This window comes from Sycon ciliatum, chromosome 12 (assembly GCF_964019385.1).
Source record: "Sycon ciliatum chromosome 12, ocSycCili1.1, whole genome shotgun sequence".
In the NCBI taxonomy this organism is placed as follows: Eukaryota; Metazoa; Porifera; class Calcarea; order Leucosolenida; family Sycettidae; genus Sycon; species Sycon ciliatum.
This window is the reverse complement of record NC_088654.1, coordinates 19662369-19687269: the sequence shown is the minus strand read 5'-3', so window position 1 is coordinate 19687269 and position 24901 is coordinate 19662369. Positions and strand designations below refer to the sequence as shown.

Here is a 24901-nt window from a genome sequence, read left to right as displayed (position 1 = left end):
CAAATCCACTCTGATTTAGCAACCCACACTAGTAGCAAGTATTACCTTCACTGGGGCCAGGGGTAACTGCAATAGTGGGATCATTTTCAAGTCCACCCAGAGTTTTGGGGACTTCAGGGGGTGTCGGCCATTGGGCGGTTCAATAGCCAATTGAGTCATCTTCCCGGGGAGACCCACGTGACCAGTTTTGGCCGGATATCAGCTCGCGCATTGTCGGCGCATCACGTGCATTTGGAGCCCTGGGCCAGCCGGTTTTCCATGACGGCAACCTTTCCCTTGCAATGAAGCGGCTTGTGTACGAAGCATGCGTGTTGTCTCTGCTTCTGTACTGTGCTGAGTGCTGGGTGCCGTTGAAGCCCGGCCTTAATGCAATGTGCTCTTTTCATCTGCGTTGCATCCGTTCCGTAATGGGTATCAGCCAGCGGACTGTCTGGGACGAACAACTGACCAGAGTTGATGTTCTGGCGTGATGGAATCCACGTCCACCAAGTGACATCTCTAGCCTGCTGACATCGCGCCGCATGGAGTGGCTTGGGCATATTGTGCGAATGCATGAAGAGCATGAAGAGCGAGCCCCGCGTCAGCTACTGTCTGGCACCATACATCCTTTCCGACCGATGTACGGTGCGAGGAAAATGTGGTGGGATGCTGCGCAGAAGGATCTGGCAGTGTTGGGCATCGACAAATGGTACGACTTGGTCGAGGATAGACGGGAATGGCGGGCCGCTTACAATGTTCTTCCCCCGCCCAAACCTGTTTGTGTGCCTTTGCGGGTGCCTTGTATGGTTCACTCTTCTATAGGAGTGGTTTGCCTCATCACGAATGCCTGGGTGAGCGCTGCAAACCTGTATCGGAATAGAGAGATAGCCGACAATGTTCTGCCTGCCATTGCTGGTTTTTGCAGTGCCGGAAGTTTGGCGGTCTAAAAGTGCCCCATCCCAGAGACGCTCCCCACGACGTCATCTCAAGCTCCATGCTGTGGTTGGTGCTGCCGCTCTACTCGTGGCTTCCAGATCCATAGCTGCCGGAGATGGCTCTCTCCTGGTCCCAATTGAACATGGTCCCTGACCTCTCAGCGGAATGCGAAGTGTATCGGGTAATGCATGGGTGGTTGCTCCACAGCAGCTCCGAATCCAGGCGGTGAAGTGCGGATGTTGAGGCTCAAGTTTAATGTCAACAGCCGGTGATTGACAGGCAGCCAGAATGCGGTGCACGCAGGAACGGACTGCGGCGAAAACCAGTGTTGGCTGGCAGGCTGATGAGCGGAAACAGCATGACGACGGATGGCGGCGGCGGCAGCAGCTCCAGGTGTGGCTAGGGTGAGCGGGCGGCGAGAGGCACCACAAATTCCAAATCCGATAAAGTCAAATCTACAAATACTCCGCGAGCGCAGCGTCAGGGGTCAACAATTTAGGCACCCAGGATGGCAGAGAATAATTCTTCCAAGTTGCTTCACGTTATGATCTAGCATTTGAAAGCCTGATTTGAATATTGTGGCCAGCTGTTTGTTGTGGCCAGCCGTCTTTGATGGTACGGTACGGCATGGGACAGGTACGGTCGACGGTACTACGACACCGTCTACCGCCTTGATGGCCTAGGCCAAAAAACATAGGATGTTATAATTTTTTCAATTCTCCATTTTTTTGCATAACCTGGGATTCGAACCCACACAACCGCCCTACATGCATTACCCGATACACTTCGCATGCATACTCATTCTTCCAAGTTGCTTCACGTTGTGATCTTGCATTTGAAAACCCTATTTCAATATGCGTTGAATATTGTGGCCAGCTGTTTGTGGCCAGCTGTCTTTGATGGTACGGTACGGGACAGATACGGGATAGCGCCAGATGGAGGTCCGTCCGCCACAAACAAACAAACACCAAATTAAAGCTGTGTGGACCCTGGCTAGCGCCAGACGTTACTGAAGTAATGTCTTCTGCATAGCTACGGGAATTAAATTCACACTTAGGCTGTAAGGTAGGTCATCAAAACCTCGTTAGTTATGTCCAGTGGTTGTCTCTTGTTGTCGCACTACATGTCACGCTTATTGAGTTTTCTTATTCTTTTTTTCTCGCACTTGCACCTTTGTGTCATTATTGCTATGTGTATAGGTCACGCATTTTCGCTGTTTACTTTAGCTATCTTCTTCTTTGCACTGTTTTACCACCTCCTTACTGCACTTCATCCACTGTTCCTGTTCCTTTTCCCTTGCCTGTATTTCACCTGAAGAGAAGGCTTGAAAGTATACTTGTGAAACCAAAAACTTTCAAGATGTTCGTAAAGAGCCTGGAGTGTGTCCTTTTTATGCGTATTATAACAATAGTATTCCTTTCAAAAACAGTTTAGGTATGCTATGTCATGATAAATAATCAGTTTAGGTATGCTATGTCATGATAAATAATCAGTTTAGGTATGCTATGTCATGATAAATCTAGTATTGCCCTCATAATCTGTACCTGTGCAATAATAGATACGTATACTGTGTGGGTGCTTTTGTATGTGTGTGCGTTTGTGCGCTTGTGCATGTGCACTTACAACTTGATACGGGTGTTTTATGCATTCTGCTGTGAACAGCGCCTCCTACGCCAAGTCTGACAACAGCAGGAGGCAATAAATTGATCAATTTGACAATCACAGTGAATACCGGTGATTATAACCTTGGCAAAGTTTGCTATACTCCCGTACTATCCAAAATTTCTGGAATTTTACAGGCTTCTAGTTCACACGAGTTATGTGTCATGTCAACAAGGATGAACACTGCAACCAAGGGCATGGCTCATACAGTGACCATTTCACATGGACAGAGTGGTACAGCAGGGACACTGGAGGAGGATGCAGAATATTCATTCAGCAACATCAATGTACAGAATACATTGGCTATGCCTGTAAAGTCTCCGAAGTGGCCTGGACCTATTACTGGAACAACAAAGCCTGCACGTGAGTTATCTAGAAGGATGACTGTTGTTACTTACACTTAGTTACTGCATGCTTGTGCTTGTGCTTGTGGCACACGACAGTCACAAGCAACACGAGGAGTAATTATTGTTGGTAGTTATCATTACGAAGGTAAGCAAGAGAAATGACTCGAGCATGCCCAGAGCAACCAGGTAAGGGCCAGCAGCCATGATGAGAAATACTGCAGACATGCGCGAATAGAGAATATTGTACGAAGCGAAAGGAGAAAAGATTGTACGAAGAGGCAGCGAGAGAGCAGCATGCAACGACGGCAATACAAAGTGAATGCAATCTATAACAATCCTTCCCCCTTAATTAAGAAAAAATAATAATAATACTTGGTCCGCGTCAGCAATATTGTCGCTTATTTTTCGACAATTTGAACTTAGACTTTGGACATGAACGCGTGCACTTGAAGTGATAAAACTTGGTACGATGGACGGTAAGGTATAGAATGACAACTAGCTGCGAGGAATTTATTGTCCAAGGAAGGGTTTCTACTTTTTTCAGTCCTCCTCGTCGCTGCTTTCGGCGCTGGCGACAAATATTTTTGCTCGGGATCGACTCTCTTGCTTTTGCAAGCTCATCTCTCTTCCTCTCCGCTGCCTGGCTATTTTCTAAAGAGAAATCGATCGTGACGGTCGCCTTCTCTATAGGACTTTGCGTGGGCAGCACTACAGCCTGTGTGGTTCAAATCAGACGCCGTTCTTTGCAAAATTTTATTTTGAACGCCGACGACGCGTACAGTACTTGCAAATCTCCACGACGCGCTGGATACTCCGAGCGTTGAGCTGGAGGTAAGGGAGCTGCGATCTCAGCTTGATGAGCGATCCCTGAGGTGAGCGATCTCGGCCATTCAGCAAAATAGAGCTGATTCCGAGTTCTACCGATTACTTTCTTGTGGCTTGCGCTGCTCTTGCCTGCACAGCGTAACAAGATAATCTATTTTGATGCGGCGCTGTATCAATCAGAATCACCCACCTGTCGCTCTCGAAATCCACTCGAACTCTAGCTAGACCTTTCAGGTACTAGCAAACTACTAACTTGCTAACCAAAATTGGGATGAAATGGGCTGCCAAGTAAGCATTGGCAACATATAAACAAAGCTGAAAGATAAGCGACAATATCGCTGACGCGGACCAAGTAATAATAAATTTGAACAAACGGCGAGGAGACAGCAATTTGATAACCGCAATCAGTAATACAAGCTGGATCGACATTTGTGTACACTTTATTCATGAAATATAAAACTGTGGAGACAATGTGCAATAAAACGATGAAAATGTGAAGAAATGGTGTAGAGAAAATAAGGATTCAAACAAGTTTTCGTACAACACTCGTCAGGAATCTTTGTTGTACTAAAGAACACTGAAAACAAAATTGAACTATTATAGAAAATCTAAGTTAAAGAAATAACACTAAGAACAACAGCATTGAAATTTGCAAGTGTGAATTTTAACAATGAAAGCGAAAGCAATAAGGAATGCGTGTACTAACACTAAACTTGCAACTGAAAAATGAACAAAGAAGAGAAAGAAAGAAGGAAGGACAAAGTGATAACAAATAACAGCAGTACATTAAACCTAGAACATTAACGGCCAGTCTGTATAAGCCTAATTTGTGCAAGCTTGGCCAAGATGGGCCAAGATGGGCCAGTTCGAATCCCACAATTACATGTGTTACCTTTTTGTGTCTTTTAACATTTATGCCAATGATGTAATCATTACTCATTACTCTTTGTAGTCACATGAGCTTCTCTGATTGGCTGTTGCTAGGCGCCAGTGCCTGGCCCTGGTATGAAGGCCGTCAGGCGAAATAGCACGTCATAGTACATTTGAGATCAGCGGGAAGAAGATGAAGACGTCCACTAATTTAGTATCTGTGCACACGAATCTGCTGTGTGTGTGACTCTGTGTGTAAGCTATGATATCACCTTCTGTGGTTCCATGCCTAGCATGTACGTCTGAACCATCCTGCAAATTTTGAATGACGTAGGTTGAGCGATCGCTCCGCGAAACATACTTTTTGAAATTCTCTTCATAGTATATCTTCCACCATTGAAATTTCGAATCTCTTCAAAAAAAGTGCTGAGAGGGGTGGCTTGCAACCTCGATATGGCTTGTTCCAGGCATGCTTTGGAGCCATCTTCTGTTGAAGTAGTGGCGGGGATCTGCCCTGCAACTGCTACAACAAAAAAATGATTCGATCTGAGAAAGGGTGAGACCGCGAATCTCCGTTGAATATTGAGTATTTCAAGCCTTTTCACGACGAAGATGGAGTTCTTTTTGGAGATGGACGTCGCGGCAAAGGACATGGTGTCCGACTTCTGGCGTCTGGTGAAGCCAGGGATCATTTGTCCAGTCAGGTCGGCAGCCTAACTGTCGGTAAGCTTGTGTTTGGATCCCGTTCTGCTCGATGTGGTAGATCACAAACAATTTGATATCGCACAAATTGATCTCAGCATCGTGCGTACGGTATTTTATATTCAGAAAATCCCAAAGTGTCTCTGTGTGGCTGTCCTATGCCACGAGAAACTCCAATCAGGCTCCTATGTCCTCTGCCTTCATGATTGAATGTCCACTTCGTTTGAACAACGAACACAACAATCGAGGACGGCTTTGCAATGAAAAATACAGCTATACTGGAGCTGAAAAAAGAAAGAAAAAACGTGCTCAGGATGAGACTCGAGTACACGCATACTCTCCCAGCGGGTGAAACGCAATTTTTTGTGAAAAATGCGTGACGCCAACTGACCAGTAATTTCGCCTGACGAGTGGTTTCTCCTCATTTCATCCTCTTTCTCTTCGGGTCCTGATGGCTACCGTCGCTTCGGTCAGTCAGTCTGCTACCACTAGTGTCCGTCCATCAAAACACGTCACCACTGAGTACCACTAGTTTCTGGAAACTACCAGAGGTGAAAGAAAATGATTAAATTTGGAAAGGATTGGGAGAACTTCATATTCAAAGGATCAGTCGGGGAAGTGAACTGCCTGAAAAGAGAAAAAAACGCCAGACCCACCAGGACTCGAACCTGGGACCCTGCCTGTCATGAGCAATGCTCTAACCACTGAGCTATGGGACCAGGCTGAACCTAGAAGGCGCTGAAACTGACCGTGGTTGGTCCCCTGGGGGAGGGAAAAAGACCCAAGTGCCATCAGTATGTGTGGCACGTGTTGTGAGCTGCCTTTGGAGTGAAAAACTTGTCAGCGCCTTCTAGGTTCAGCCTGGTCCCATAGCTCAGTGGTTAGAGCATTGCTCATGACAGGCAGGGTCCCAGGTTCGAGTCCTGGTGGGTCTGGCGTTTTTTTCTCTTTTCAGGCAGTTCACTTCCCCGACTGATCCTTTGAATATGAAGTTCTCCCAATCCTTTCCAAATTGAATCACTTTCTTTCACCTCTGGTAGTTTCCAGAAACTGACCGTGGTTGGTCCCCTGGGGGAGGGAAAAAGACCCAAGTGAGCTGCCTTTGGAGTGAAAAACTTGTCAGCGCCTTCTAGGTTCAGCCTGGTCCCATAGCTCAGTGGTTAGAGCATTGCTCATGACAGGCAGGGTCCCAGGTTCGAGTCCTGGTGGGTCTGGCGGTTTTCTCTTTTCAGGCAGTTCACTTCCCCGACTGATCCTTTGAATATGAAGTTCTCCCAATCCTTTCCAAATTATTATTATTATTATTGTGGAAAGGAAGAGGACATATGGATACGAGTTAAGAGTAACTCTCAATCACTGTAAATGGATACTATATACAGTCAGAAAGTGCAATAACTAGGCACAAAACTGACAAGAGTACTGAGACATTCGATGTCCTGACACCTAGCTTCAACACATCTCCGTAGCGCTAACCGACAGCCTTCCAACTTGGAAGGTTCGAGGTTATGGAAATACCAAAGAGGGGAAGGCAAGCGCAACGAAAACGAGCAAAAGCTACAGTCCCAACGAAACAAAAAATGTCCATTGTTACTGGACGATGACGAGACCAGTACGATATTCGTTTTCGCAAAGCTTCCCATTTCTTTACTTATCTTTGATATTTATGACCCACCCAAGTTGGGTGGTGTGCTGCTTTGCTGCTTCGAATTGTAGTCTTTTAACACAAAGCTTCTAACACAGCCAGATGCAACGCACATCTACCACGTGACAATATTGAGAACACATTATCACTGTACAACTCACGACAATTGGTACGGGCTGACAGATGTTGCTTGATGGACGAAGTGCGATTCTTAGCTCCGTTGGGTGTTGTCTCCTCCGTGCATTGCATCTGGCTGTGTTAGAAGCTTTGTATATCCGTAAGTTAGATCCTGAACTTTGCGTACAGAAAGAAAATGTGTTGTCGCTACAATTGTTTGGTGTTACTCCTCGTCGAGGTGTTAACAATGTAACTTAATTTGCTCACTATGTTCTTGTCACTATTATTATTACCTTCGAGTTTTGTGTCGTGCTGAACTTGATAATTTTCCACCTTGTCACGAGTGTTGTTATCTCATATCTTTACGCTATATAAGTTTTAGTCTTTCCAACTTGAGCCATTCCCTGTATAATCCTTGATGAGAAGGGACCGAAAACGTTCGAATACTTTGACAAGTGCCTTATTTTGACTGGATGTGTGTTTGCGTGGATACTTACGACCCAACACGTACCTTTGTTATTAAAGTATTATCCGCCTCCGACTTCTTGTAAAATAATAATAATAATTATTATTATTACAAAAAATGTATTATCTACGCATGCATCTACGCAAGAGTCACCACCAGCCAATTAGGACATGTGTCAAAGTATTGAACTTTTTCGTTCCCTTCTTGTCAAAATACTACAGGGAATGATGGAAATAAGCTAAAAGACTACAACTATAAGGAAAAGAAGTTCAGAAACATATCACTCCGACTTCGAACTTCTTTTCCTTATAGTTGTAGTCTTTTAGCTTATTTCCATCATTCCCTGTAGTATTTTGACAAGAAGGGAACGAAAACGTTCAATACTTTGACACATGTCCTAATTGGCTGGTGGTGACTCTTGCGTAGATGCATGCGTAGATAATACATTTTTTGTAATATGTTCTGCCTCCGTCCTACTTTCAAATTATTATTATTATTATTATTATTAAGAAATGGTTTGCTCCCCACACCGGAGCTCGCGCTATTCCGCCGACTTTACTTCACACTTGACTGACTCACGACTGCCATCCAGAGCACACGAGAAGTCCATCGAACCTTCGACTCGGCAAACCTGCAAGAAAGCACCACTCCCTGCTCAATACACAGTGTTTCGGGGAATTCACCCCTCATCAGTTGAGCTTGAGTAGGCTGAGGAAGATTGTGCCTGAAGAGCACCACTTATATAGTGCTCTCCAGGCACAAACATCACCAGGGAGACAAACTTACAGAGACGCTCCGTTTCCAGCGCGACAAACACCTCGTGAACACCAGATAGCAGCGTGAGTCAGTGTCGCTCCTGGACGGTGAGACGGAAGTCGGCGGAATAGCGCGAGCTCCGGTGTGGGGAGCAAACCATTTCTTACAAATCATCGCCGAAGTCGCAACCACTACTTCGTATTATTATTATTATTATTATTATTATTATTATTTGAAACTCGGATGTTGAGCCATAAATAAATGTAGAAGAGAAAAAGGACATATGGATACGAGTTAAGAGTAACTATCCATCACTGTAACATGATACTATATACAGTCAGAAAGTGCAATAACTGGCACAAAACTGACAGTGTACTGAAACATTCGACGTCCTGACACCTAGCTTCAACACATCTCCGTAGCGCTAACCGACAGCCTTCCAACTTGGAAGGTTCAAGGTTATGGAAAGACCAAAGAGGGGAAGGCAAGCGCAACGAAAACGAGCAAAAGCTACAGTCCCAACGGAACAAAGAATGTCGATTGTTACTGGACGATGACGAGACCAGTACGATACTTGACAAAGCGGTCTAACTACAATTCGAAGCAGCAAAGCACTGACTGTATATAGTATCATGTTACAGTGATGGATAGTTACTCTTAACTCGTATCCATATGTCCTTTTTCTCTTCTACATTATTATTATTATTATTATTATTATTTGGAAAGGATTGGGAGAACTTCAAATTCAAATGATCAGTCGGGGAAGTGAACTGCCTGAAAAGAGAAAAAACGCCAGACCCACCAGGACTCGAACCTGGGACCCTGCTTGTCATGAGTAATGCTCTAACCACTGAGCTATGGGACCAGGCTAGCCTGGTCCCATAGCTCAGTGGTTAGAGCATTGCTCATGACAAGCAGGGTCCCAGGTTCGAGTCCTGGTGGGTCTGGCGTTTTTTTCTCTTTTCAGGCAGTTCACTTCCCCGACTGATCATTTGAATTATTAGGGAGGTTTCGCTCTACGTAATTACGTATGAAAATCCGTATGTCGTAAGCGCCGGGGAGCGAGGGCAACTTTCATACGTAAATCTCTCTACGGATTTCCGTAGGAAAGCTCTTTCCTACGTTGGGTCCTCCGTAGGACTTTTTGAAATAATTTTCGCTTTTTCCGCATTTGTCCATGGCAATATTCAAGCCGCGCGAAACACAAGGTACACACACCGTACACCACGTGCAAAATATAATGGAAAACGCGGTTTCGGTTCATGGTGCATACGGTGGGCGCATTCAGCCAACGCGTCTCCAAAGCAACAACGCATGTTTAGCAGTCGTGGAGAAATCACGTAGAGCGAAACCCAACAGCTCTGATTTTTACGTATGAAAATTCCGTGCAGTTCATACGTTATTTTCATACGTAATTCCGTAGAGCGAAACCTCCCTATTATTATTATTATTATTATTATTATTATTATTATGTCACCAGGGGGGCGTGTAGTAGTAGTGATAATGCATGGTGACACTCAGTGAGGCCTTGATAGAAGTTACTGCTAATTCCTTGACCTTTGGAATGACTGTTGCCGGTTCGAATCCCACAATTGCATGTGTTACCTTTTTGTGTCTTTTCCCATTTATGCCCATGATGTAATCATTACTCATTACTCTTTGTAGTAGATAGAGTAGTCACATGAGCTTCTCTGATTGGCTGTTGCTAGGCGCCAGTGCCTGGCCCTGGTATAAAGGCGGTGGTTTCTCCTCATTTCATCCTCTTTCTCTTCGGGTCCTGATGGCGTTGTGAGCTGCTGCTGGCTACTGTTCAAGTACTGTAACTATGACCTTCTCTTCCCTCTTCTTCTATTCCTCCATTGTTGTATGAAACTATATGTTGGACTCAGTAGAGCGTCCAGCCCCTATATGATGTCCAACCCCTATATAGAGTCCATTGGTCCAAAATCCACTGTACAGAGTCCAAACTTGAAATCAACTGTGAGCTCAAAGTTTCGATGGACATCACTCCCTGTATAGAATCCAGCCAATTGGCTTCACCCCTATATAGAGTCCATTGGTCCAAAATCAACTGTATGGAGTCCAAACTTTGAAATCAACTAAAAAGGTCTTTATGTGGACAACATAAAGACCAGCCAATTAGGCATCCCCTATCGAGTTCGAAAATAGACATAGGATCTGCTGTAAGCAGTGAATACTAACCAGAATGCGGCCTCTCCCTTTAATCCTTTACATCATTCACTTCTCAAGATAAAAAATATGTATTGAGGCGCCACTGCAGCCACTTCATTACATGAAAAACCCTACAAACACCATCCTCAAATCAAGTGGTCTCTTCGCAGACGCTGCAAATTACAATATCTCAATCATGTAGTGCCATATTATTGTGCACGCACACACACATGCACACACCCACACAACGCCAAGAAAATACCTAGAAAAAACCCAAGAATCGAAAGAGAATAATGGAGAGCCCAGGATTAATTATTTGTTTTCAAATTATTGTGCGCGCGCGCGCGCACACACACACACACACACACTACTACTACTACTACTATGATACAGCTACCCTAAACGGGTCACGCCGCCCTCCACCCAAGCATGAGCACTATGAGGGGCAGTGGCAAATAAAGAGAATCAGCTAGCAGAACTGGCAAAACAGATGAAACAATGGAGCAGAACGGACGACTGCTGTACAATCATGTTCGAGTACTGTAACAACAACCTGACAGCTACAGTGACAACAACTGAAAATGAACAGGAAAGAAAAAAATTCAAAATTTCACGCCACGAAAAAACACTGTCCACGAAAGAATCCACCAAGCAAAAGGAGTGTGGGCATCCGAAATCCCACCAGGACTCCACTAGCAGTTCTTCCACGTTGACGATGTAAGCGGCAGGGCAATGCCTCACAAATCCGACAGACTTCCGCAACGCTTGACCAGTGCACTCATGACGACGAAAGATTGAAGTTTCAATTCCCACCATTCCGCCATTGCGACCTTCCTCTCCGCACTCGCTCGTCCACTCCACTGAAACAACGACTTGTTCCAGCACTCCACCAGCCAATCCGCAATTCCCACCACTGCATTCTTCGAGCTTGGATTCTTCACAGCACTCGAGGGATAGCTACTCCACTGCGAGTGGTGGACCACGGCCGACGCAGCAGTGACAATATCGAAGTAAATTGTCCTGCAAGCTACATCGCGATTCCGCGCTCCAATCATGCAGCACTACCTTGGCAGTGTGCGAGGGTGCTCCAGGGTCGACTCTGGCTACGCCAGAGTCGCCCTGGGCAGGCAGAAAAACTTTGGAGAAAGCCAAGAACACGGAGCTCAGAAAGTGTAACCTGCTCCCAAGGAGCACAAAAACAACACACACACACACACACACACACACACACACACACACACACACACACACACACACACACAAACTTATACAACGCCAAGAAAACACCAAGAAAAGAGTAGAGACACAATACACACGCAACTCCAACAGCCATGCAAACGTCCAGCCATTTAAATGTAAAGTCAAGAGGGATAACAAATAATTATACGAAACGAATGCGCACGGGGACGGGTACACGCACGTTTACATACACGTAGTAGTGTAAGAGAGTAACATAGTGCAGTGGTCAGCATAATACTAGCACATGCTGAGAGTGCAATAGCAAGCTTCACTTGCTCATGGCCATGCAAATGTTCAGCAGCACTCAGTTCCGCAAGCTTCTGAAGATCAGCACACCTGCAACAAAGAGATAGCACAAGGATATGCTTATTACCGTAATGATGCATGGGAGCACACAACTACCAAGTTCTCAACGAATGTGATGCTCAATGAAAATCAATCCACTCACAGACCTGTGAACAGGTGATGGTGGGGACAATAATCTGTTAGTAATACGAGGAATAAGATCGTTTGTGCACACTCAAGACGCACCGACACACCAACATACATGTAGTGTACACAGTGTTTCACTTCACTGCAACTAAATTGAAATGAGATGATTTGAACAATCTGTACAGCGTTGCTGTCAGTCAGTCTTCCCCAAGATGGAAATGCAATGATTTGTTGTCACGAGGCAGTTTCACTGACACAATGTCATGTTCGTGACATCAAAACGGTTACTTCAGGGAATACGAGTATTAGCTTGAGAAGCTTTTTCTTGTCATTGGCATACAAGCAATCCTCCTAGTCCTGCTACTACTAGTACACTGGCACTGCGTTTGTGGATCCCATTGTATTTGACATCATACTACAGGAAGAGTGTCGTGGAGTTCACATAATTATCACAGGGATAAAAATACATTTCTCATGAAATAAAATAATAATTGATGATAGCTAGACGATCATATACGATTGATGCAAAGTCCTTGCAGTCCTTGAGGACTATTACGAAGTGGTTGATTACTTTTAGGGCATTCATTCAAGCAACATCAAACAAACGCGATACGCTCCTTGAAAATGGAAAAAAAATTCAAGCATAACGACAGAACAGCTCAGCAGACCAATCGAAACGAGTAAAAGCTTCCTTACCTCAGTCATTGTCCTGCCATGTCGTTGGACAGCCTTTTGACACGGTGGTACAGGCAGCTCTTGTCCAGTCAAACAGGGGTATCCTTGTGGCGTCGAACGGAAGAGAGTGTCAGTGTATCTGACTCGTCAGATTGCAACTGTGCTGAACTTTTCTCTTTCTCCGCTTTCTGCTTTCATCCCTCGCTCTGATGAAACCGTTCAAACGTCTTACTGGCAGCAATGGCCAGCCAAACAGGGGATCCTTGTGGCGTCGAACGAAAGAGAGCGTCAGTGTACCTGACTCGTCAGATTTGAACTGTGCTGAACTTTTCTCGTTCTGCAATTTCTGCTTTCATCCCGCGCACTGATGAAACGTCTTCAGAGAACCACAAGACGCTTTCCAGATTTGATTTTGAACGTCTCCTTATCCTCCTTGGTTAGCTCGAGACAGATTACTGTCAGCAACTGCACAGCAGAATTGGCAGCCATGGCTGAAGTGAAGAAAGGAATGCGCTGCTACGAGGCAAGCAAAACTGAAAATGTGTTCTCTTTCGGGCACAACACACAGGACGGCGTGACTGGATAAACTGGACTCCTGGACCGTGAATAGGGGACTTGTAGAAAAAGTGTACTCCTTATAGGGGATTGCGCGGCAGGATGAAGCTGATCAAAACTGAGTGGACTCCTGGACTCTGTATAGTGGATTTTGGACCAATGGACTCTATATAGGGTGCTGGACATCATATAGTGCGTGGACTCTATACTGAGTCCTACATATATAACATCAAGAAAGAGTGTATTGTTGTAGATGTGTGAGTGCTTTGTGGGCGCTAGAGTTTGAGCTGGTTACGATTCAGTAACAAGGCACAGAAGCAGCAGATGGAGACAGAGAACATGACGCAGGTTGATTAGTAGGAGCGGGCAAACAAGTATTCAGAATCATCAGTGGGGGGGGGGGGGGTGCTAGTGTCAGCAAGACAGGTAGGCGTACGGGCGCGAAGGTGATCAATATGGACTTGGCGCAACATACCACACACAGACACGAGATAGGTAATCGGGCCTAGCTGCTTCTCAACAGTACCTTCCAACCACTTGGGCTTACTGCCCGGCCTGGCGCTGTGGACCCATACAGCCTGGGTAGGGTCAAACTGCTTTCGAGGATCAGCCGAGGGAGGGTGCTGTTGCTGCATGGCAGAGGAAAAGCTGGGTTGCAGCAGGGATAAGTGTGTAGTGGGAGCCTTCTTTAACAAAAGATTGGAAGGGGATTGTTTTGTACAAGTGTGTGGTGTATTTCTGTAAGAAAATAGAAAACGAGACAATTGTACGGACACAGAACGATTGGACGGCCGAGTTTAAAAGGCATTTCTTGAGCTCTTGCACGATACGTTTGCACTGGCTGTTGCTGGGCGGGGTGATAAGGGGGTATTCTGTGATGTTGAATAGCGTTCTCTTGACAGAACTGAGCAAATTCGTGCGATACAAATACAAAGACCATTGTCCGTAACGATAACTCTAGGAATACCAAACACACTGATGAATCGTGAAAAAATCAATAGTCTTGGATGCTGGTGCAGAATGACCAAGCTCGAAAACATCAATCCATTTAGAATATGCATCAACAAGAACAAGGTAGTTGTCATGTCCTGGACATGGACCATATGTATGTAGTGCGCATGCTCGCAAGTGAGCTGGGTCTTTTTCGGATATGGAGTTTGAGATGTACTGAAATCTGTAATGGCCTCGAGTGTGTGTGTGATCGAGTTGGATGAGTCCGAGTAGAACCCACCTGGGGTAGGACACAACAGTAGTACAGAGAATTATATTCAGCATAATCCAAATGGATTCTCTCAAAAGCAGAATTGGAATATGCCCAATGATGAGTCGGCTCAGAAGCAGGTAAGCGGGCATTGCGCTGACAAATATCGCAATCAGAAGCTAGCTTGACTATGTCCTCATCCAAACCAGGCCACCAAAAGATGCAACGTGCTACACTTTTCATACTAGAGACACCTGAGTGTGATACATGCAGTTCTTACAGTAACTGACGGCGAAAATGTACAGGGATGATAACACGAGCACCCCATATCAAACAGTCATGCTCAATTGATAAATCCTGCCTGATTCTCTAGAAAGGGACTAACCTGTCAGAGACGGAAGACGGCCATCCATGTTGGGCATATGACATACTTAGGGAAAGCTCACCATCGAGCTTGCTTGCCTTTGCAACATCTGCAGCTTGAATGGGTATTAACTCACATGGATCAAAATAATGGCTAGATACTGCATGCACAACAGCACGTTCTTCAGAAGCAGACAGAGGCAATGGTAATCGAGAGAGACAATCAAAATGGGGGGGGGGGGGGTAACATTATCTTTGCCAGCCAAGTGTTCAATCGTGTAATCATACTCAGCCAAGATGACGGCCCAGCGCTGTAGATGGGACACAGATGTCTTGCTGAGGGATTCATGCGGTCCGAAGATCTTGACCAATGGCTTATGATCCGTTCGAAGGATGAATCGTCGGCCATACAGATACTGGTGGAGGCGACGAACAGCAAACACATTCGCAAGAGCTTCGCGCTCTATTTGACTGTAGTGATTCTCGGCTTGTGACAGTGCTCGTGACACATACACAATAGGACGGATAGATTGGTCAGGCATGATATGCACAAGGGCAGCCCCGATACCTGTAGGTGACGCGTCACACTCCAGCACCAGTGGGATCGTAGGGTCGTAGTGAGCCATGACCAGAGTGGTGGCAAGGAACCGCTTGACTTTGCAGAACGCGGTTTCACAATCGTTAGACCACACAAATGGAGCAGCTTTCTTCATGAGAGAGTTGAGAGGGCTTAGCAGTGTGGAGCAGTTGGGGATGAACCTCCCGAAGAAGTTAACAAGACCCAGGAAAGAACGTTGAGCAAAAACATCACTTGGCCTAGGGGCATTCATGATTGCAAGTACCTTATCGTTCGTGGGTTGTATGCCTTGCTGACTAACAGTGAAACCAAGGTAACTAACCTGCTGCTGAGAGACGGCGCATTTCTCGCGGCTCAAACGAATGCCTGCTTGTTGAAAGCGCTGTAGAACGGTACGGAGACGGTCATCATGCTCTTGTTGTGACTTGCCGGAAATCAAGGTATCGTCGAAGTAGATGACGACACCAGGAATGCCACGTAAGATCTGTTCGATGGTCTTCTGGAAAATAGACGGAGCAGAACTGACACCGAAAGGCAATCGAGTAAACGCGAACGATCCCTTGTGCGTTGAGATAACACAATACGATTGGCTTTGTTCATCCAAAGGTAACTGAGCATAAGTCTGACTAAGATCTAGAAGACCGGTCCCCCAGACAATTCAGAAAATAGGTCGGTAGGATTCGGAATCGGGTGCTGGTTAGGTTCTATGTGCTTGTTTATCGTAACCTTGAAATCAGTACATAGACGGATAGAGTTGTCCTTCCTACGCCCCGTGACAATTGGGGAAGCCCAGTCTGCATGGTCAACAGGTTTGATTACCCCTTCAGTCTGCAATCTCGTCAATTCAGCCTCGACCTTGGATCTCAATGCATAGGGCACAAGTCTTGCGCTGAAACTCCTTGGGGCAGGGGAACCTTGCAAATGAATAGTTGCTGTATGGCCCTTGATAGTTCCCAAACCCTCTTGGAATACAGATGGAAACTGAGCCAAAATATCGTTAAGGGAGAGAGCGTTGGCTTGATTCGTCTGTGTCTGGTTGTCTTGGGAAGCAGGCCATGTGCTTAGCACCTACATGCAGAGTAACAGGGCAAGGCCCAGTAGCGCTGAATGGGTTTTAATACAGTATTTAAGGCCATCATTTTTTTATATCTCTGTTTCGCGTCGTCCGCACGCATACGTTTTGATTTTTCCGGAAAATTAAAAAAATCGAACATGCACAGTGAGGGTACGATCATGCGAGTCATCAGTGTGGACTGGTTGCATACGGCAAAGCTGGGATTCAGAATTGGCCTCGAGGCCAGCGTTGGAAGATCGTTTGTTCTGCATCTGCGAGCAGAATTCTTTGAGCTTACACCAGACCGCATCGATCGCCTCAAGCTGAGTGGATGCGTCGTTTCGGAGCTCTTTGCACCGTTGCTGAAGGCTGAGTACAATAATCCAGCGAAGCATGGGCACCAACGGTTGCCTCCTCTGTCCAAAGTGAATATTTACTCTTGCAGATAACCCAGATTTTGTGCTTCGATGTACGGTTTTTCTTTCGAATGTACACCATGTACGAGATATTGACAATAGTCAATAGGCTATGTAGTATGTACAGTACGTATATAATATTACCTGAAGCCGAGTGAATATGGGCGAATATTCACTAGTATACAAACCGAGACGAAGCCGAGGTTTGTATAACTAGTGAATATTCGCCCATATTCACGAGCCTGAAGGTAATATTAGACTTATACCTCTCCATATTCACCCTCTCGTCCCTAAAACTCAACAAACGAGTCCTGTTGGTCATACATGTACATGTACGCAGAACTAACGTAAGTCGTTGTTGCTTTTTAACTGAGCCTTCAGACAGACTGGCGTGTTCTTGCCTGAATCGGAGGGCGGCGTGTCCAGAATCTTTTTCAATTGACCGTGTACGCATACTGGTGCATGTGGCATGGGAGGTGACGACCTTGGAGAACACGCTCGTGCCAATCATCATGGAGAACACGCTCGTGCAGCTTTGTGGCGGGAGCCAATCATTAGAGAGGTTTCGTTTCACGCGAAGATTTAACCAATCAGAGAGAGGTTTCGTTTCACGCGAAGATTTGACCAATCCGCGATCATCGCGCCAATTCGGGAGTTGGTTTATAAAAGCGAGCCAAGCGGTTCTACCCTCACTTCTTTTCTTTTTAGGCAGCGCTTCGGAGCTGTTGTGTGCCCTAGGAAAATTCTACGCTAACGTCCTTGAACAGGGCTGTTCTGAGTACAAACGAAATTCCTGGCTTGTCACTTGATCCGCGATCATCGGGCCATTGACATGTTGAGCGTCGAAAACCTTGTTTGCTCGCTGGAACGCTCCGTCTGTGAAGATGCTCACTGTCAGCACCTGGTCACATGCGGATCCAGCGGCAATGGCAAGCAAGGAATTATTTCGTTTGTACTGAGAAAAGTCCTGTCTACGGAAGTTAGCGTAGAAATTTTCTAGGGCACTCGATAACTCCGGTGCGCTGACTGAAGAGGAATCAAGCGCAGCACCGAGTACTGCTCTCTTTACAGTACAATGTGAGTATCGAAAAGTGGTGAATATAAGTGGTGAATATGAGGTAAGTGGTGAATATAAGCGGTGAATATTCAGCAATATTCACCACTTATGTAGATGGCGAATTGTATGTGGGTGAATATGGAGTGAGGTATAAAGTGATATACACCTCTGATGATCCTTTTTTATTATTTTGCAACTTTTGATTTCTTTCCACCTCTCGCATATGATTCTGGAAGTTGAACTGACGCGAAACATAGATATAAAAAATGATGGCCTTACCGGTCTTGGCACCGTCGTCTTCTTGCCAAGCATCCCCATGCAACATTTCTTGGGGAGAGTTGATCAGCTAGTCCACAGGTGTATTTCGATCAACTTTTTTCTAGAGACCACTTAAAAAAAGTACCAAACATGAGATGCAACTAGGGGAAGCACGCACAGCCTGAATTGTGACCAGGTGGTGAGGTTTAGGGAGCTCCTCCGACCTTGGGTCTCGACTTCATGGCCACCTAAAAGCACCTTTAGTAAATCCAGCCAACTCAAAGGGGGCTGAAACTCACCCAATTAACCAAACCCACATTCACATAACTTGGCAGAACACCGTTTTGGAAACAGCAATGCTTTCTCAGCTCAATGGATGTTTTGATGCATTCGTGGTGCGGCACAAACTCGAAATGGGCACCATGTTCACGAGTATCGAAGAATAAGCAAAGAGGTGAAAGGGTTAATGACCTTGTCCACAGGAATATTTCTATCTACTTGTTTTCTATTCATTGCATTCCCAACTCATCACAACCACGCGCTCTTCAGCTGAACCATACAGACACCAGCAAGGACACTTCCGTTGAGAGATAATATTGTTCCACGCCTCTAGACAGCTGTTTCGCTCCTACTTGTTTTCTGACTCTTTTCAACTTGCAGCTCCTGAGGTGAAACCAGGCATGGTAAGTGAGGTCTCAAAGGATACCAATCAAACCCATATTCATATAACTTGGGAGAACTCAACAACGGTTACTGAGCTCAATGGACGTTTTCTTAATTTTGTGGTGCAACACAAACTCACAGCGGACACACCCTACATGAAAAACAATGTAAATGCAACTGACTACTGGATAACAGGATTGACCTTTGGTAAAACATATAACATTAGAGTTGCTTACCGTTCATCTGGTGGAATCGGTGGTTATACGGAAATAAATGTGGACACTTCTCCAGCAGGTTGGTTGGGACATTGTCTCCTGTGTTCAAATGCATGCCTGTTGACTCGAGACAAGTTTATTTATGTGTAGCATATTTTCTGTTATACAAATACAGTACGTGCAGACAATGGTTATTACGGAATGAAGTCAGGAAATGAACGGATTTATGTGTTTAGTAAGTAATCAGATGGTGTTGCCTTTTTTAAATTAATATCGATCATAGGAAACACGAGAGGGTTTGGAGGAAAATAGGACCGAAAGAACTCCACCACCCACCCCAGAGCATTACAAATCAAGGACCTTATTCAGGATAGCTGCTGAGACAAGGAGAGCATTCTTTTGCAATTCAGACAGGGAGCAGTAGCTGGTGATAGGTATCCTGGCAACTTTTTGGAAACAGTGCCCAAAGTCCCAACTAGCACAGGAACAATCTGAGTCTCAACTTGCCATAGGCGATGGATTTCGCGAAAAAGAAGTTGATAGTTAGCACGTTTCTCAACTTTCTTTTCAGCGACTCGTGGATCACCAGGTACCGCAATGTCAATGATCAGGGCCGTCTTGGCAGGTCCATCAACCAGAACAATATCAGGCCGTCAGTGCTCAACGAAGAGATCGCACCGGATGGTGAAATCCCACAGAATCTTTTTTCAATGGTGCTTGTAGTACTTGTCTTCACATGGTATCCCATGTACACAACAGAGCAACCAGTGGACCAGGGAGGCCAGCCGATTATGACACTCCAAGTAATCCCGTCCAGCGAGCTTCGAACACTCGCATAGGATATGGGCAACCGACTCGCCTGCCTTCCCACACATTTGACAAAGGGGACTTCCGCCCTGATGGAAGATTTGGGCCTGGAGCAGGTTAGTTGCAAAGGCCTGGTCTTGTGCCGCGATGAGCAGGCTCTCTGTGGTATTCTTCAGACCAGCCTTTGTCAGCCAACTCCAGATGTTCTCGTTTTTCAGTTGTTCTGTTTGCCGGACAAACTATCCATGCAAGGGTTTCTGGGTCCACGCCAAGAGGTGCTCTTTTTTAAGGCGACACTTCACCACCTGTGAGGAGTCTGGTGGGGCATCCAGATGTGGCCACAGAATGGGCGCAGCCACCTTCAGGGGTTTCTCGTCTGACTGAAGCACATAACGCTGCAGATTGCCATTCTGAGAACATTATGAATACTTTTCAAACCACGTCCACCCTCCTTGCAACTGACGTACATATGGGCTACATCAGCACGTGGATGGAGAGCTCCATGCATAGTCATAAGCTTGCTTCTGTCAGGAGATTTCAACTTATCCTGCGCCCGTGCCAAGATACCAGCAATATACTGTATCAAAGCCCCAGCCCAGGTGTTGATGGCTGTGATGATGTTGTCGCCGTTTAGAGCTGAACGGAGTACCCGTCGCACATGCCACTTGTACTCCTGCAGGATTTCGTCTTCATATTGGAACGGTCCATACCTCCAGCTTCCAGGAATCCGAGGTGTTTGTACGTTTCCTCTGGCTGTAGCGACACGATAGATAAGCGGTCGGGCAATAGGATCTCCTCAGAGGCTGCATGCTTTCCTGCCTTTAGAACAACCGTCGGATATTTTGCCACACCAAACTGCATGCCAATGTCTTGACTACTTCCTCCGTATACAAAAACTTCGTGACTTTTTTCAACAGTGTTTTTGAGCAAGAACCTGTTCAACGAACCGCGCCAAAGCCAAAGGCTGTCATCGACAACCCACATTCATGTTGAGGTAGGTTTGGTTGATCTCGAACAGATTCTCCACGGAAGCCATGCGTGTGAGGACGTTGCCGACAGGAACTCACGAGTCAAATGACAAAAAAACTAACACTTACTTGCTCGAAACTGACACCGTGACGAAGTGGAGCTCGCGCCTGGAGCACGGAGTCACGACTCACGCGGCAATCACTGCCCTAAAACTGGCCAGGCTCGTAGATCTACTTGCGGTGCGCGGCCCCATACGCAGCGTGAGAACATAAATTTAATCGTTTCCGCTCGCTCGGAAAGATGAAACATTTCTGTCGTCGTGCAACCAGTGCACACTCCGGATCGGAATGTCGACGACCTGGCTTTCTTCGCCTCTCTCCACTCCAGTCAGACATCTCCGTTGTGGCCTAGCGGAATCGCAGGGACCTCGTCGAAGCCGTTGTAGAATGCTGGGAGGATTCTCCTGCCGAGAAAATGCGCAGCGTGTGGATGTGCTTGAGCGACTCGTTTCACGGCATAATGGAGGTCGCGGGTTGGAACGACTGAATATAGTCGACACCGATTCGTACACATGACCGAGGGTCCTCGACGTCTGTCTCACCGTCCAGGAGCGACACTGACTCATGCTGCTATCTGGTGTTCACGAGGTGTTTGTCGCGCTGGAAACGGAGCGTCTCTGTAAGTTTGTATCCCTGGTGATGTTTGTGCCTGGAGAGCACTATATAAGTGGTGCTCTTCAGGCACAATCTTCCTCAGCCTACTCAAGCTCAACTGATGAGGGGTGAATTCCCCGAAACACTGTGTATTGAGCAGGGAGTGGTGCTTTCTTGCAGGTTTGCCGAGTCGAAGGTTCGATGGACTTCTTGTGTGCTCTGGATGGCAGTCGTGAGTCAGTCAAGTGTCAAGTAAAGTCGGCGGAATAGCGCGAGCTCCGGTGTGGGGAGCAAACCCTTTCTTACAAATCATCGCCGAAGTCGCAACCACTACTTCGATTCGTACACAGCTCTGGAAATGAAGAGTACGCTAGCCAAAGTCCCGCGTCAGATCATCATTGCAGCTGAAAAGAATCTGAACGAAATGCGAGCGGAAGCAGCGACTTTTGGCGATGCGGAGTCGGCATCGTCAGGTGACAATGACAGGAGCGACGAAGACTCTGAATAAACTCAATCTTATTCGTCTGAGTTGCTTTTTTTTGCTTTTTTTGTATATAGCTTGTACGCTCAGTAATGGGATTTCTCTCATCACACATCACCCACCTCCACACCGACTGTCGCCATGTTATCTACACATCTTACATTCTGCCTATTTTTGATTACTGCTGCATAATTTGGGCTGGCATTTCTAAAACACTGATTGCTCGACTCGAAGTTATGCATAGGCGTCTTTTGAAAATATTATTTCGGCTTCCTCGCCTGACTCCAAGCGCAGACTTATACCGCCTTGCTTCTGCTGTGCCGCTCTCGGTCCGCGTGCGTTTTTTGGCATGCCAGACAATTCATAAAATTAAGCTGGGCATTGCTCCTCTTCATGCTCTCTCCTGCCTAAGCTGGTTTGCTCAATCTCAAGACATGCGCACCAGAAACTCTCTCCGCTTCCCTATTGCGCGGTCTGCCTCTATGATAACCTCTCCTCTCTTCCTTGCTTACCGCCATTGGTCTCTCCTCCCACAACATCTAAAATCCTGCCAATGTTACAATACATTCACACAGCTACTGCAGAATGCAACATACTAGTTGATATCCAGCCCTGCCCTAGCTCCTCTTGCTTTTCAGTTCCCCTTTCATTCTTTTTCTTTCTCCCCTCTAGCTATATTACCGCCATGGCTGGCTATCGCCCACATCACCATTTCATTGGCTAGTGCCACGTGATTGTGAATAAATAAAATAATAAATAAAATAAACAGGTTAGACAATGCCACGAGTGTTATTCCAAGTCAAACGGAACAATTCCAGAGCTATGCGCAGCCTTCAAAAAAAAGTCACGAAGTTTTTGTATACGGAGGAAGTACAGTCATAAACAGTGTGAACAAGAGATAGCAACCCATTTTCATTCTTTGCATACAGCTTGAGGTCATCCATGTACCATAGATGGTTGAGTTTGGTACGGTTTTGGTCCTTGAAACAGTAGGCTGCATCAACCTTCCATAAGACTGTTGTAGTACGTTATTTTGTGTACGTCGTGTGTACGTCATGTTGGTGCATGCGCGTGTTGCTGTGGTGTGAAAAGCTGTCTTCGTCTTGGGTTCATGATGTCTTCGTCTTCAGTTCGTCATGTCTAGTTATGTGTTTTCGTCGTCGTCTTGTAATAAACAGTCTTCCTAAATGTAGTTATCGTCGTCCCTTTGTACAAGTGTGGAGATGGCACGGGACTGGGAGCAGGTAGAGAAAAGCGAGCTACAACATTGGTGGCAGCGGTGATAGAAATTTGCCATAGTGATCGGTATGGAGCAGATGACGACCAGCAGTGGGGATAAGGACTCACCCCGCAAAATCCCGCGCTGAATGGGCGCCGATCCCAAGTTGTTGGTGCCGTTCCAAAGGTCAACCTTCCACTGAGCCATGCTAACACTCATACGTCTGCGTACGGATTTGTGTATGCCAAACAGCTCCGAACAGCGCTCAATCCAATCGTGAGGAACCATGTCATAGCCCTTCTTGTAGTTGACCCATGCCATGGCCAAATTGTTTCTGAGATGCTTGCTATCCGCTATAGCGGCCAGGTCAAGGACGGGCGGATCTTTAGTGCCAAACATTCCGCGCTTGCAGCCTTTCTGCTCATCAGGCAGCAGAGATGACGCCTCAAGATGGGCTGTGATCTTATTGCTCAGAATGCCGGAGAATAACTTCCACATGACTGGAAGGCAGGTAATTGGTTGGTAATTGGTGACATCAGATGCACTCTTGCCAGGGTCTTTCATGATCAGAACTGTGCGACCATGATTCATCCAAGTTGGCACTTCGGCATCCTGCAGGCATGCGTTAAGCATTCGGACCATTGCCGTATGCAAAGAAGTAAACGTCTTCATCCAGTACCACTGAACACCATCTGGGCCTGGCGCCTTCCAATACGGCATGCCAGCTAAAAGCTCTGGCACGTCCGTGATGAAAATACACATCTCATCTTGTCCTTGAACTTCTCGAAGGTCACTTTCCGCAGTGGTTACCCACTCTGCTTGTTGATTATAGTTCACGGGTGAGGACCACATGCCTTGCCAGAAGGCTACAGCATCTTGTGAGTCAGGTGAGGTACTGTCTGATGGTTTGGCGGGTGTAGTGCCGTCCCCTTGAAGTTCAAGGTAGACTTGTCTCTGGTCTCTCTCAAAGGTTCTATTCTGTCGAAACTGCCGGGGTCGTTCATGGGAGCGCTTGATCCCAGAGGATGTAGCATGAATTCATGAATTTGCTGCTTCACCTCTTCCAGTACAACTTTAAGTCCCTTTTTCAGGACCTCGTTTTTAATCGCTAGCTTGTCTTGTACCCTCTCATTTGTCAATCGTTGCCAACTCCATTCGCCAAGTCGACCGTAATCTTTGCGGAGCTAGGCCAGCTTAGCAAGCTGCCTCTTTCACCATCCGTTCTCATTACGCCTGTTCTGTGTCTCAGTTGTAGGTTTCACCCCTGACCGCTCACAGACCAGACGAGCTCCTGCAAAGATTTAGGCAGTTAACAGCTTCCACTTTTACGTACCGTTACAGTCGATTGACAAAGGTAACCACTCCAGGGAGTGTACATGGAGGTATGTGGCGCAGGGATGCTATCATGACCTCCTTGTCCTTCTGCATGCAACTCTCTTAGACGCTTATTCTTCTTCTTATCATTATTATCCATCGGCACTTGGCCGAAGGCTGGAGATAGGCACCCACCGGGCTAGCATCCAGCAGCCAAAGGTGGGGGCCATGCATCATATGCATCGTACTGCAGTAGCATGTCGGAGAGCTTCTGGTATT

The 24901-nt window shown here is 46.3% G+C and overlaps 1 protein-coding gene across 1 annotated transcript in view; it reads left to right on the top strand.

Moving 5' to 3' along the window:
* LOC135828877 (uncharacterized) overlaps positions 1–24901 on the top strand; it is a 197871-nt gene that overhangs the window by 60063 nt on the left and 112907 nt on the right. Inside the window, exons 3-4 of the mRNA XM_065341309.1 lie at positions 2578–2940; positions 18962–19258. Of these exons, the coding sequence (XP_065197381.1) occupies positions 2578–2940; positions 18962–19258 (660 nt within the window). The remainder of the gene's footprint in view (positions 1–2577; positions 2941–18961; positions 19259–24901) is intronic.